The sequence below is a fragment of the Nannospalax galili genome, unplaced genomic scaffold (assembly GCF_000622305.1).
Source record: "Nannospalax galili isolate Female #2095 unplaced genomic scaffold, S.galili_v1.0 scaffold2482, whole genome shotgun sequence".
Lineage (NCBI taxonomy): Eukaryota > Metazoa > Chordata > Mammalia > Rodentia > Spalacidae > Nannospalax > Nannospalax galili.
In genome coordinates, this window is record NW_008347234.1 from 188784 (window position 1) to 203375 (window position 14592).

General features: G+C 37.3%; 1 protein-coding gene across 1 annotated transcript; it reads left to right on the forward strand.

Annotated features, from left to right (window-relative positions):
* Positions 1-2888: 2888 nt before the first annotated feature.
* Positions 2889-13402, forward strand: LOC103742683 (olfactory receptor 5B3-like). Its single transcript, XM_008843763.2, has 4 exons — positions 2889-2913; positions 9187-9210; positions 12051-12124; positions 12461-13402. The coding sequence occupies exon 4, from the start codon at positions 12476-12478 to the stop codon at positions 13400-13402; it is 927 nt and encodes a 308-aa protein (XP_008841985.1). The 5' UTR covers positions 2889-2913; positions 9187-9210; positions 12051-12124; positions 12461-12475.
* The last annotated feature ends 1190 nt before the right edge of the window (positions 13403-14592 follow it).

Consider the following 14592-nt stretch of genomic DNA (forward strand, 5'->3'; position numbering starts at 1 on the left):
GCAATCTTTTTCTCAAAACCTGAGGTGACTCTTGTTAATAGATGTGAAAACTTCCATCTTAGGGAGATTTTGATCTTTTTGAAAAAGCTTATGCCTAAAAAACCTACACACAAAATAAACACACGATGCTCTAGCTGGTTAGCTGTTTATTTTCTCTTGTTCACTTTTCATTAGAGGCAAACACCTAGAAGGGTGAGAGAATCTAAGTATACACAGGTCCTCAGTGAGCTAACACTGTGAACTTCATTTAGCCCTTTTCCACATAACCTCATGCTTGTCTTTGCTAGCTCACAAGGTGACAGTGTGGCTAAAAGAAGATATATTTGAAGATTGAAGGTGATAATTACTACAATATTTCAAAGTACAAGAAACTTCTCAGATCCTCATTTTCCTTAATTAAAATGTAAAACAATAATTATTCCTGCTTTACCCAGGCACATATACATTAATATGTAAAGCCCTTATCTTTTTCTCTGAAATGTAAGTTAAAAGTAGTCATTCCTCTCAAGGTTGACCAACATACTACCTTCATGTGGCAGGCTCATAAACTGAAGTTTCCAAAATTTTATGAGAAATAGAGTAAGGAATAATCTAATGGTCAATAATGGATATAGGACCTTCCAGAGGCTGAAAGGTTTTTGGTAAACTTTTTTTGTCTTTTTGAAACAGGGTCTCCCTATAGCCACAACTGGGCTGGATTCACTATGGAGACCAGGCTGGCCTTGAACTCATAGAGATCCACCTGCCTCTGCCTCCCAAATGCTGGGATTAAAGGCGCTTGCCACCACATACGGCAGTAATTTTTTTTGAGCTTTTAAAATTTCATGCAACATTTCCCACTCAAATCCAGACCCCCTCCCCCATCCATGCCTCCCCTATCTGCCATCGAAGGTTTTAAACACTATTATTACATAAGAACAGATTCAAATAAAATACGACATGAAACTTTCCATCATAATAGATCTGTGAGCTTAACATAATTGTCAAATTGGTGATTTCAACCCTTGGTCTCTGTGTTTTGTCCACATCATGGCAATAATAATGATATGAGAGAGAGAGAGAGAGAGAGAGAGAGAGAGAGAGAGAGAGATAACCAACGTACTCTTTAACTCAAACTGCAATAAACTTTTAAGGAAATTTTTGAAAATGAATAGTTCACATGAAATTGGAGTAACACCAGTCCCATCCCTGAAGGAAGAAGAGAATGAGAAATTGCAGAAGGCACAGGCAATTTCAGTCACTGTATTACAGGAGGAAAGGAAAACTGGGGAGAGAAGTTTCAAGACCTCAAACTCACCCTCCACTGGAGCCCAGTATGTCAGTGTCCACACTGACCAACTAGTATGACTACTTTGTCCCAGTCTAGTATCAACATAACAGCAAGCAGCAGGCTCTGATAAACATTGTGCGCTGGTTTTCCATTTTATTTAAGTCTCACAATGATATTTCAAAGCAGGTTTCATTACTTCTTTCCCTATACAGAGATCCAATGCTCAGATGAGTGAGTTTAGGACCAATGACTCTAAGGTGGTAACTAGAAAGTCTCATAGGCATCTGTTCCTGGAACTAGGTTCTATGTTTACTAAATTTAATGATACTCTTTTGCCTAGAGTTTCTTCTGGAGGATGAAAATGTTCCCGCTCCAAGAACCCCAGCACATCTACTGTGCATACACATGTGTGATGTCATCCAACAGTCAAGTCTTTAATTCCAGCACTCTGGAGGCAGAGGCAGGTGGTTCTCTGTAAGATCAAGACCAGCCTGGTTAGGTTTTTAACCAGCTGGGGCTACAGGGAGACCTTGTCTCAAAAAACCAAAACCAAAAAAACAAAATAGTTAGGTCCTTCTGCAGTCTAATAAAATGTTAATGTTTTCAAACAAAAGTCGATGTTTATGTCATATCCCAATTAATGTGTACAGATGAACATATATTAATAAGACATTCATGGAAGGTTAAATCACAATTCAGAGTTTGTTAATGCACCGATGATACTTTTGTATTGAAAGAACATTTTTGACTCTAAAGTTTTGTTTTATGTTATTTCCAATGAGAGTTCTAGTAAACAATAAAGGTCCCCACTAAATCGATTACTGAGCTTATCACAATGTGTCCCCAAATGAGTTTAAACCAACGTAGACAAGGACTAATAAAAAGATTTAAAGTTAGTGTGATTTTAGCTCAGTTTAGACCATCTAACTTCAGAATTGTTCAGCATGGGTTAAAGTTCTAAATTGCTCTAGAGCAAAAATGCCCAGTTAATTCTTGTGAAATATCAGTGAATCACTAAATATTCTGTCCTTCATAATTCACAATTTTATAACAGAAAGCCATAACTTTTCATACTGGAAACATGGAATGCACAACCAAATTGTCTAAAACCATTCCTAGGAGTTGAGCAAAGTGTATCAGCTTCTACTGAGCTCAGTGCTAGCCATCTATATTAATACAACTAATTTTGATTAAGTTATTAAATTGCTTACATTTCAGTAAAACATAACATTTTTAAACTGTATAGACAAACCATTAATATTCTTAAAATATGCCAGTATGTTCTCTTGTATATAACTAGTGCACGAAATGTTATTTGTGTGGAGAAGCTGGAATTACAAGCTGTTACTACAGTTAAAGAATGGAGCTTGTGCTTACGTTCTTCAATTTCAAGTTCTTTACAATCATGTTCTCTTTTTCTCATTGCTGTAGAGCATCTAGAGATTTCCAGATATCACTGATGGAGAACAGGACAGAAGTGACACACTTCATCCTGCTGGGACTCACAAATGACCCAGGCCTGCAGGTTCCCCTCTTTATCACCTTCCTCCTCACCTACACCATCACCCTGGTTGGGAACCTGGGGATGATCCTGCTGATTCTCTTAGAATCTCGGCTCCACACTCCTATGTACTTTTTCCTAGGTAACATGTCTCTGGTGGACTTTTGTTACTCATCATCTGTCACTCCCACATTCATCACTGGGCTTCTTACAGGAGACAAGATAATTTCTTACAATGCCAGTGCCTCTCAGATTTTATTTTTGGATATTTTGGCACTGTGGAAAATTTCCTGTTGGCTTCAATGGCCTATCTTTGCTATGCAGCAGTGTATAGGCCTCTACACTATTCTACCACCATGGCAGCACATGTGTGTTCAGGGCTGGTCACAGGCTGCTATATTTATGGCTTTCTGAATGGCTCAATCTATACTGCAGACACATTTAGTCTGTCCTTCTGCATGTCCAATGTGGTTCATCACTTTTTGTGTGATGTTCCGGCAGTCATGGTTCTCTCTTGCTTGGATAGACACATTAATGAACTGGTTCTTATTGATTTAGCCAGCTTCAATATCTTTTTTTGCTCTTCTAGTTATTTTAATGTCTTATATGTTGATTTTTATCATCATCCTAAAGATGCACTCAGGTGGGGGACATCAGAAGGCTATGTCCACCTGTGCATCTCGTTTCGCTGCAGTCTCCATTTTCTATGGGACTCTTCTCTTCATGTATTTGCAACCAACCTCCAGTCACTCCATGGACACTGACAAAATTGCATCTGTGTTTTACATCATGATCATCCCCATGCTGAACCCTCTAGTCTACAGCCTGAGGAACAAAGAAGTGAAATCTTTACAAAGATTGTTTTAGATGTAAAATAATCTATATTATATTCACTTTAGCTTATGAAAACACTGAGTACCTAGATTCACATCCCAGAGCTCTTCTTCATATACTAAGTAAAACTGTACATACCGACACTGATGTATCATAGTCTTTTGGGCTCAGTAGTGCTCCAGAAGATTCATTCACTAATTTTTGAAAACAATCAATATTATTTTACATGCACTAGAGTACCAGAATTAAATTAAGGGTGTCAAGAGTTAGAAATCATTGGAATTTTCCATGTGTACGCTAAAGGCAATACCACGTGACCTCATAGAAAGGAGTTAGGAATATTTAGCTATGGAAGAAAGAGGGGTTTTCAGTGTGACTGTGGAGCAACTTTATTGTAAGGTGATCAAAGTCATGAATGACAGCAGTAAGCAGAGGCTGGCTAGGCAAGGAAGAGAAGAGACTTTTTCTCAGAGCCTATGAGGCAACCACACCTCTCACAGACCACTAATTTCATCTTAGTGAGGGTGATGTCAGACTTCAGGAACTGTGATGGCATCAGTATGTGTCCTTGCAAGCCTCCCATTTGTAGTAACTTGCTAGTGCCACTGTAGGAAACAATACAACTTCTCACCTAGTTTATTCTCTGTTGTAATTTTATGGTATGATTTGATTCTACATTAGGAGAATTCACTCATTCTCCAAAAAGAGTGTCTGAAATCCCCATTTGTTGTAGAACTGTCAGTTTTGCATTTCAGTTTTATCAGTGTTTGCTTCAAATATTTGGGTTTCTATTGTTGGATCACTACTCATATTGTTTTCATTAATTTGTCCTTCTAATATATGAGGATTTGTGCACCCACATCTGACACACAGTCCATTTTGTGCAGAAATAACCTGTGTGCTACCTTTAACTTAGAGCCAATTTTTCCATCTTATCCCTTTCATGCTTTTGGTGCCTTTGAATGTAGAGAGTTATTCTGTATAAATCACTAGTTTAATTGCTTTTTATCACCCATGCCCCATTTAGCTTTCTTAATCCACTTATGTAATTTGTGATGAAGACTTGTGTTTGTCAGTTTGCTATTTGTTTTCAGTATGTCTAAAATATTTTATTCTTCCAATCTTCTGTTATACCTTCCTTCCTTTTGTGATTAGTTTTATAGGTACAGATATACATGTTACACATATATAGAGATTCATACATATATATGGAGAGAGAGAGAGAGAGAGAGAGAGAGAGAGAGAGAGAGAGAGAGAATGAATTAGGAATTGTTTATAGAGGTTAAAAAGCGGTACAGATATACATGTTACACATATATAGAGATTCATACATATATATGGAGAGAGAGAGAGAGAGAGAGAGAGATAAAGACAACGAGAAAGTGAAGGAGAAATATATCATTAGGAAATGACTCACACACTGTGGAGTGCTAGCCAGCAAAGACTCATGAGAACTTTGGTGCTCTTCCAGTCTGAAGAACACAGGAGATGATCAAGAAGAGCTAAGAATCAATCATTCCAAAATAGTCTGTTGGTGAACACCCTTCTTATGCCAGAGAGTAAGATTCATTTTCTATTCAAGACTTCAATTGAATGACTGAGCCTCATTTATAAAATGGAGAGCAATTCATACCCATGTCCACTGAGTAAATGTTAATATCTTCCTAAAACACCTACAAACTTCATCACAGATCTACCCCTTTGCACTGATATGTTCAAACAGAAGCAGTGATAAAGCTATCCATTAATCTAACATAACAAAATTCTTCTGACTCCAAAACTTACTAACCTTTCCTCACCATAGGATGCAAAGAAATTGGATGATTTTCATATTTAATAATTTTAAGGATTTCTTTTATTTTAAATTGTGTGTGTGTATGTGTGTGTATGCATGTGTGTGTAGGAGTATAAGCAATGAATGCAAGTGGCTTCAGAGGCTAGAGGCCTTTGACATCTCCCCCATGCCCACTTGGAGCTGGATTTACAGTTGATGCGAGATGTCCATTGTGGATGCTGAGAAGGAAGTTTCCTCTGTAAGAGGAAGTGTCCTCTGTAAGAGCAGTACAGGAGCAGCATGTGTTCTTAACTGCTGAGCCCTGTTCTCTTAAATTCCACCCTTACTCTTAACAGCCCATAATTAAACTATTATTCAAGTTAACAATTTAGCATTTACATACTGTAATGTAAATCAATTCATCCTATGGTTCTTGATAATGAGACAAGAGGTAATACATCAAATAAACTTCACATCTTCATAACAGAATAAGGAGGACATATTCTTGATAATTGCAGCAGCTATTACTTCTTCTGGTCATTTGATCATAAGTGGTATTTCTAATTGCATAATTTGTTGTGTATTTTATTACTGCCTTTGCTTTCATCAAAAACATTAACTGGTCATGGTTGTTTGCTTAATGAGCTATTCAAAATCTTCATTCCTGAAATTAGGACATGAATGATCCTTTTACGACTGAGGTGCACATTTCCATTGAACTTAATCATGGGGCATAATAATGCTAAGGGAAATGCCTGATCTCTTGCTCTTTCCTTCCTTATGAACTACTAGCCCAATTTCTGATGACTAGTCAGGAAACACTGAAATCATCAGGAAACACTGACAATCCTTCCTTTGATGGCTGATCTGGAGGCATGATGAACCAACAGGGAATGCAACAGTGTCAACTGTCAGGCCAATAACCTCTTTGTTTTGCTTCTTGAAATAAGTATTATGTGAGCCACTGATGCCACTTGCATTATCAGTTATTCCTTGATTCATGGAACCATAAATGGTAACAATTGGAGGAAAAAAACCTAAAAGCCCATGTAATGGACAGAGTCAGAAGTATGATCTTGTACAGAACTTGTCTGAAGCCCAGAAGGTATTGTAGCAACTGGCTTTACAACTAAGACTGCAAAATGTCATTCTGGAAGTGCTTCAAGAAAGCTTCATCAGGGTAGCAAGGAACATTGGGGATCAGTAGATTCCATGAGACTGGACTCACTTGACATTCTTTGAGTGAGTTAGAACACTATGTAGAATACTATAATGGCTAAGGCTTTCTGTATGTCAATGAATGGTAGTTTTGAACAAAGAACCATGGGCAGGGAAGACAAATCTATGTTTATAGTAGACAAACTGCTATTCTATCATGATGAAAATGGCCCAGTGTAAGTAATTTAGGGCCAGATATCTGAATGGTTCCTTATTCAGCAGCCATTATTCAACTTATTCAGCTGAGGTAAGACCTTGACCATCAGTAATTATGGTAGTTGCAAATGATTTTAATTCTTAAATGTAAAGACACAGAAGGAATGAATGTATTTAAAATATTTTTAAAAGCAGGGGCTGGAGAGACGGCTAAGTATTTAAGACCACCTGCTGCTCTTGCAAAGGACCTGAGTAGGTTCCTGGCATTCATAAGATGGCTAACCATAGTTCCTAACTCCAGTTCCAGGGGATCTAATGATCTCTTCTGGACTCTGTGGGCATTGCATACATGGGAATTGTACTTGTAGACAAAACACTCACACACATATAATAAAAATAAAAAAAAAATTCAGACATCTGGGGATATTAACTTGACTAATAGGCGATAATATAAATGACCGAATGCATGAAACTCAGTGAATTGGTGGCTATGGGAGGGTGTTGATAGGGAAAGAGGGTATAGAGATGATTAAGATGTGTATGACATACACAAAAATTCAATAAAAATATATAAAACCCCAGCAAAACAATAACAAAAACAAGTTTCAAGCGATGATAGCTATTTCTGTGGGATTGGTTTGTTCCACTTAGCACAAGTCTCCATTTCTAGCTACTTTTCCTGCAAAGACATAATTTATCTTTATGACTGAGTTAAGATCCATTATATATGCATAGACTGAGTTAAGATCCACTATATATGCATATCTATCTACCCATATCTATATCTGTATATATCTCTATCTTTATCTATCATCTATCTATCTATCTATCTATCTATCTATCTATCTATGTATATATCTTTGTATCAATCTACCATCTCTCCCTAATCTATCTATATCTATGTCTATATCTCTATCTATCTATATATCTATATCTATATCATCTATATCTATATCATATATCTATATCTATAACTATATATCTCCCTCAAACTTCTACTAACAAAGCTATTGTAGCTAATAGATGAAATTAGCAAATTTCAAATTATCAAACACCACAAACAAAAATTAGTCACATTCCTATATACCAAAAATGGATAGCTGAAATATAAATTTAAAAAGCCATCCCCTTTACAAAGGTCCAAGAAAAAGGAATAAATTTGGTCAAAGAAGTAAAAGTTTTTTATAGTGAAAAATGTAAAAGATATATACATAAACTCGTGAAGTGGACATAATAAAATGAAAAAAGCTTTATGTTTTCATGGATGAGATCCTGTGGCCCAAATTCTCTCTGGGTCTCCAGTTATGATCAGACAAACCATATAATATATTTTATGTGAGCTTATTAACTTACAAAGGAATTGAGTACCCAGTGCCTAGCCCTGCGCCACCGCCACTCAGAGCCCGCCTTATCAGACCATGCCATGCCCACAGCCCAACATTCACTCACACCTCCTGGGCCAGCGATCTTGCCCCAGGTCCACAGGGAGTCAGTCCATTCTGTCTTTAAGTTGCTGTGCTGGCTGTGCATTTCCTACACCATTACGCTCTACTGGTGGCTCCTGGCTTCCATCCCAAGATGGAGCCTGGTTTCCCTTCCTACTTCCCGTTTGTGTCAGGCCCTGCCCATTGGAGGAACCAGCCAATCGGGAGACAGATTCCAACCCTAGGTGGACAGCCATAATCACATGCAAATAAAGGTGATGCTAATTAGATTCAGTAGTTAAATGCAGAAGAGGTCATGATTTGAGAGAGGGTGGTCAGGGGACATGGGAGGAGTTGAAGGGGAGAGCAAGGAAAGGCTGACAATACAGCATACTCATGTATGAAATCCCCAAATAAAAATATACACTGGATGGATCCACACTAAAGGACATTCAGGGACACAAAACAGACTCTATAAGCTGTATTATATATACAATAGAGTACATTAAATTGGGTGGAGGGAAGTAAGGGGAGGGGCTGATATGAGATGAGACATAAATATTATCAAAATCATATGAAAATCATAAAAAGTTCAATAAAAATTTAAGAAATACATTTGTAGTTTTTATGGGCCTGGAGAGATGGCTCAGGAGTTAAGAGCACTGGCTGCTCTCAGAGAGCACCCAGGTTCAGTTACCAGCATGCACATGGCAGCTAACACCTGTTCTTAACACTAGTTCCAGGAGAACTAACAATCCTCTTCTGGCCTCCATAGGCATTGAACAACATATGTATATTTACATACATTCAGGCAAAACACTCATTCATATAAAATAAAAATAAATGGATCAATATAATTTTGGATAGCATGTAACTTCAAAAACAAGAAATGATAAATGTTTGAGATAGATATATTTAACCTGATTTAGACATCACACATGGTATACATTTATAGAAAATTCTCATGAGAAAACACATTAAATTATATATTTTTTGTTTCATTTTTCAGGCAAAGAACACATGCTTTTTAAAGGTAATAGCCACATCAATCCCCACAGGAAGGTTAATTATTTCTTGTATAGGATACGTGGATACAGGGGGTTAGACATTCTCTTGGGGGGAATCTCCAGAGACTTCTAAGTCTCTGCAATTATCTCCAGCATTTCATGCATTGGCCTCAGAAATCTCAGAGTGGCTCAATGTCATGTTGTTTTATAAGAATAGACCATACCCATTGACATTCATTTCTATTTGTCTGATGGTAGTCACTGTTAGCACACATCAGCCTTTTCCTGACCTGATGATTTGCTGTTGAGCTTCAGCCATGGTGAGAGAAAAGTCTCAATGAGAAAAAAGACATTGATTTTTAAATAGAAACCTCTTCCCTAGATACTTTACATCCATCCCTCTCTTATTTGTTACTTGCAGGCATTATCTGTAAAATGAGAGAAAGATAGTCTTAGTGTCTCTTGCACAAATAAGGAGGTAAGTGGCTCTTCCAAGAATACAGAAAGAATGCATGAATGTAGTAAGCCCAGAACTTAGCCCATGCTGATGTTCTCTCCTCCATTCTCCCCTCATTAGATAAAGTAGAGCATTTTACCTCCACCTGTGAGAACTCTTCTGATACTACTTACGAACTACAGCATAGCTGAACTTATGGTTCCCAAATCACTATTCTGAACTGAATATTCTTTCTCTTCTATTTAAAGAGAAAGAATATTATATATTATATCTCTTCTATGTTCCACAACCACTCAAGTGAGAAGTGTAATTCATGCCATAGCAGTGGGAGGCCTCTGCCTACTGTGAGTTGTTTGAATGTAAGAATGTTTTCAAAAGATTTCTGAACAAACTAAGGTGAAGCTGGAGTATAAATGTGAAAATGTTTATCATAGGAATTTCAGAGATTGATATCATCAGTCATTATTCTTATAAAACTGTAAATAAGACATCTGGGACACTCATATGGTTACAATAACTTTATTGTGTGCATTGTGTATTTGCATTTCATTGAAGGTTTAATAAACACAAAAATTCAAACTAATTCCTGATCTCCCATTACTGTACTGGGGCTCTACATGAGCTAAAGTTTCTGAGTTATTTTGTATCTTTTAAAAAAATCATCAATGTATGCTTCTAATTGGAAGGCAGATTTACCTTTAAACTTTTGAGTCTGTCTTACATTACCTGAATAGTTTTGGAGCATCATATTGCTTTTCATCTTCTCACTTTCCTTATTAGTAAAGGAAAGAATAATATGCCACCTAACATGATTATTTTTTAAATACCTTATCGTTGGTTTTAGAACATAGCATATGCTGAAACTGATCATGGGTTCTAAGATTGGCAACAAAATATCTTTAAGGGACAGCCTCATGAACTGGAGTTTCCAAGGCTTACAGAAAAAGTAACAATAGTAGTTTGGGATGAAATCCTTCCTCCTTTTATCATTGGGTTGCAATTCAAATGAGGGAACTTTAAATGTTGAAACAACAGCAGAAAAGATCTAGAAAACTGTTATAAAATATGAACTCTGTCACCAAGATTTGATTTAAGGACCAAAAAGACAGTCTATAATGTGGGAATCTTTCAATCATGTTCTCTATAATTTGGTTGTGAGACAACAGTTTGATAAAAGAAAGAATGTGTATTAAGGAAGATGGGTTTTTCTGCCCAGCTGAAAAGGGGGATATTAAGGAAAAATTTTTGAAAAAATAAACATGGCTCAGATGGAATTGCAGAAGCTTCATTTTTGTACTTGGAGTAAAGAAGGCACAGAACTGGACGTGGTATCTCATGACTTTAATCCCAGCACTCCAGAGGCAGAAGGCAGGCAAATTTTTGTGAGACCAAGACCAGCCTGATCTACAGAGTGAATCCTAGGCTAGCCAGAGCTACGCAAGGAGACCCATCTCAAACACCCCTCTCCCCCCAAAGAGAAATACAGAGAAACACTGAATGGTGCAAAAACAGCATCAATGTCAGAGAAAAGGGAAATTGGGAAGGAAGCATCAACACCTCACATACTCACCAGCAACAGAAGCTCTGCATGGCCAGCAACAACCTTGATCAAAACATGAAGTCCATTCTCTCATGCTGACAGTAATATGATTTTGTCCTCTGGGGTAAATGCTCAGAAGTGCACTTTCTTTTGTATACTACCTGAGTTGTTTCTAGCAGTGGTAGCTGAACTAGGTCTCACTGTACTCTTCATTTTTAGATGGAAACCTAGTGTTCTGGGTCTTAAGACCAGTGACTCCTAGGAGACAAATGACATATTGGAGATAAATCTCTTACAGAAACCTGAACCCTGTGTTGCACATACCCAGGAATATGCATTAACTCAGGTTGAACTTGTTCTCAGAATTCCCCAGTTATCTTACCATTTCACCATCATTATATGGCATAAATCAGTAATTAAACTTATCTTTAGCCTCCACAGACATGACTTTATTATATCTTCATAAACACGACAGATATGCAAGTGATAAGATAATTCAATAAAAAAGTTACAATTTAAGTCAGATTTGTAAATTCATTAATGACAATTCTGTTATTAGAAAAGGTATGATTTTTTTTACTTCAGGATAATTGCTTGTTTTATCTCCACTGAGATTCAAAAATATTGTGAACAAGATGTGAACCTAATTAATCACTAGCTTAGCTCATTGTGAAACACTCTGTCTGAACCAAAGGAAACAATGAATAAATATAAATTGAATTAAATTTAATAAAAATATACTCAAGATTTTTATACTTAGGAACTACCCTGCATGGGTTAAACTTTGGTGTGGGTAAAGACTAGATTTCCAATTAAGGGTCAAACAGGTGTGAATTAGTTATTACCTTCTTGTGCTTTGTAACTTTTAGGATTGCAGCAACCAACCTTGCTGAGAGCAGACAATGGGTAAACAGAGAAATTGTCTGCAGCCAGTTATTGACAGGTGAGCAAAGGGAACTGTCAGCTTTTACTGAGGTCAAGAGAAATTAATGCCCAAGTAGATTCATCCATCCTAGTCATTTTGACCAAACTGTTAAATTGTTTATCAGTTTACAACTTGATAAAATTGTTAAAAATATTTAGATGATTCGGTAAGATTTTCCAGATTTGACTATATGCAACCCTGCATACAAGTTGATGTGTCTCATTTGGTTTCAAGAACCCATTTTCACTTCAAAAATATTGAGGTATAATTTATAGCTATAAGGACAGATACATACTGTCCTTGTACCATTCAATTCTAACTTTTATCATTTTGCACTTTTTCTTATTGCTGCAGATATTCTCCAACATCATGATGGAAAACAGGACAGAAGTGACACAGTTCATCCTGCTGGGACTCACTGATGACCCAGGCCTGCAGGTTCCCCTCTTTATCACCTTCCTCCTCATCTACACCATCACCCTGGTTGGGAACCTGGGGATGATCCTGCTGATTCTCTTGGACTCTCGGCTCCACACTCCCATGTACTTTTTCCTATGTAACCTGTCTCTGGTGGACTTTTGTTATTCTTCAGCTGTCACTCCAAAAGTGATTTCTGGGTTTCTTATCGGAGACAAGATCATGTCCTACAATGACTGTGCTGCTCAAATATTCTTCTTTGCAGCCTTTATTACTGTGGAAAACTACCTGTTGGCCTCAATGGCCTATGACCGCTATGTTGCAGTGTGTAAGCCCCTGCACTACACCACCACTATGACAACCAGTGTCTGTTCATGGTTAATTATTGGCTCATATGTCATTGGTTTCCTGAATGCCTCTATTCACATTGGGGACACATTCAGTCTCTCTTTCTGTAAGTCCAATGTGGTCCATCACTTTTTCTGTGACATTCCAGCAGTCATGGTTCTCTCTTGCTCTGATAGACATGCTAGTGAGCTGGTTCTTGTTTATATAGTGAGCTTCCATATATTTTTTGCCTTTGTAGTTATCTGGATATCCTATGTGTTCATTTTTATCACCATCTTAAAGATGCAGTCGGCTGCAGGACATCACAAGGCCATATCCACCTGCGCCTCCCACTTCACTGCTGTCTCTATTTTCTATGGGACTAGTATTTTTATGTATGTACAGCCCAGCTCCAGTCACTCCATGGACACAGACAAAATCGCATCTGTTTTCTACACCATGGTCATCCCCATGCTGAACCCTCTAGTCTATAGCCTGAGGAACAAAGAGGTCAAGAGTGCATTCATCAAGATTGTTTTGGAGGAAAAATGATCTCTGAAATTTAGTTTCTCTTTTCTGGGGTGCACAATACTTAACTTCATTCTTTATCAGGTCTTCTCTACTTGCAGAGTCATTTTTTAAATGCACCTTGGGTTCAAGTTCCTGGAAATAAATCTGTTTTATAAAAAGCAAATAGGAAAACTTATGTTCAGAAATACATACCTGAATGAGAATGCCTCGAATACCTTGAAGTTTGCTTATAAAAAAATTTCAGACACAACGGAATTCTCTCATTTACTGCAAATGTACACAAGTAACAAAGCTCATAAGTATATATACACACATGCGTGTGTATGTGTGTGTGTGTGAGCACACATGCTTCTTCACCGCACAACCCAGAACAACAGCAGTGTTTATTGCTGATAACTTTAATTTTAATTTAGATGCTATAATTTAAACCTTGTGTAACATTTCTGAATTTATTTCTTTCACTGTCATTCTAAGAGTCCTTTGTGAGAACAACTTAACATATTATTAAATGAGTGTGTGTTCTCTTTGTTTATTTTACTGAGAGATGAATCATTCTGGCATTTCCTCTGAATTACTAATTCAGATTAAGTCCTTTTTATATAGCCAACATGTTCACATTTTAGTTTTCAAAAAGATAAAGCCTCACAGTACATGAAGACACATTAAAATTTAAAACATTTAATGTTTACATCTATTACTGCACATGTTAGGGTCTTTACATGCTAAAAAAGTAGTAAGTTATACTTTCTGAAATCACTTTGAAGTTGGAGTTCTGGTCATTTACACTTGACCTTAGTTCAGCGGCATTCTCTCCTGTCACTCCCCAGTCTTTGCCCTCACTCAATCCTTGCTGACTTTCTTGTTATCTCCTTATTACAGCTCCAATCATTATCTTGCTTCAGGACCTGTGCAGTGACCTGTGAGGAAGGTTCTTGTTCTATTGAGGCCTTGGCTCGCATGTTACTGGGTCATAGAGTCCTTTCCTGACTACCTTCATGAGACATTTATGTTCCACTCACTGCCTAAACTGTTTCCGCCCTCTGTGTGACTTGTAGTCTTATCAGTCTTTACCTCTTATGTATTATTAATTTGTATTTATCTTTCCCATGTGGAATAAAAATCTTATGAGAGTAGAGACCTTTTGCTGAAACATGACAGTCACCTCCCTCTTTCCCCAAGCCCTCTTTCTATTTTCCATTATGTATTATGTA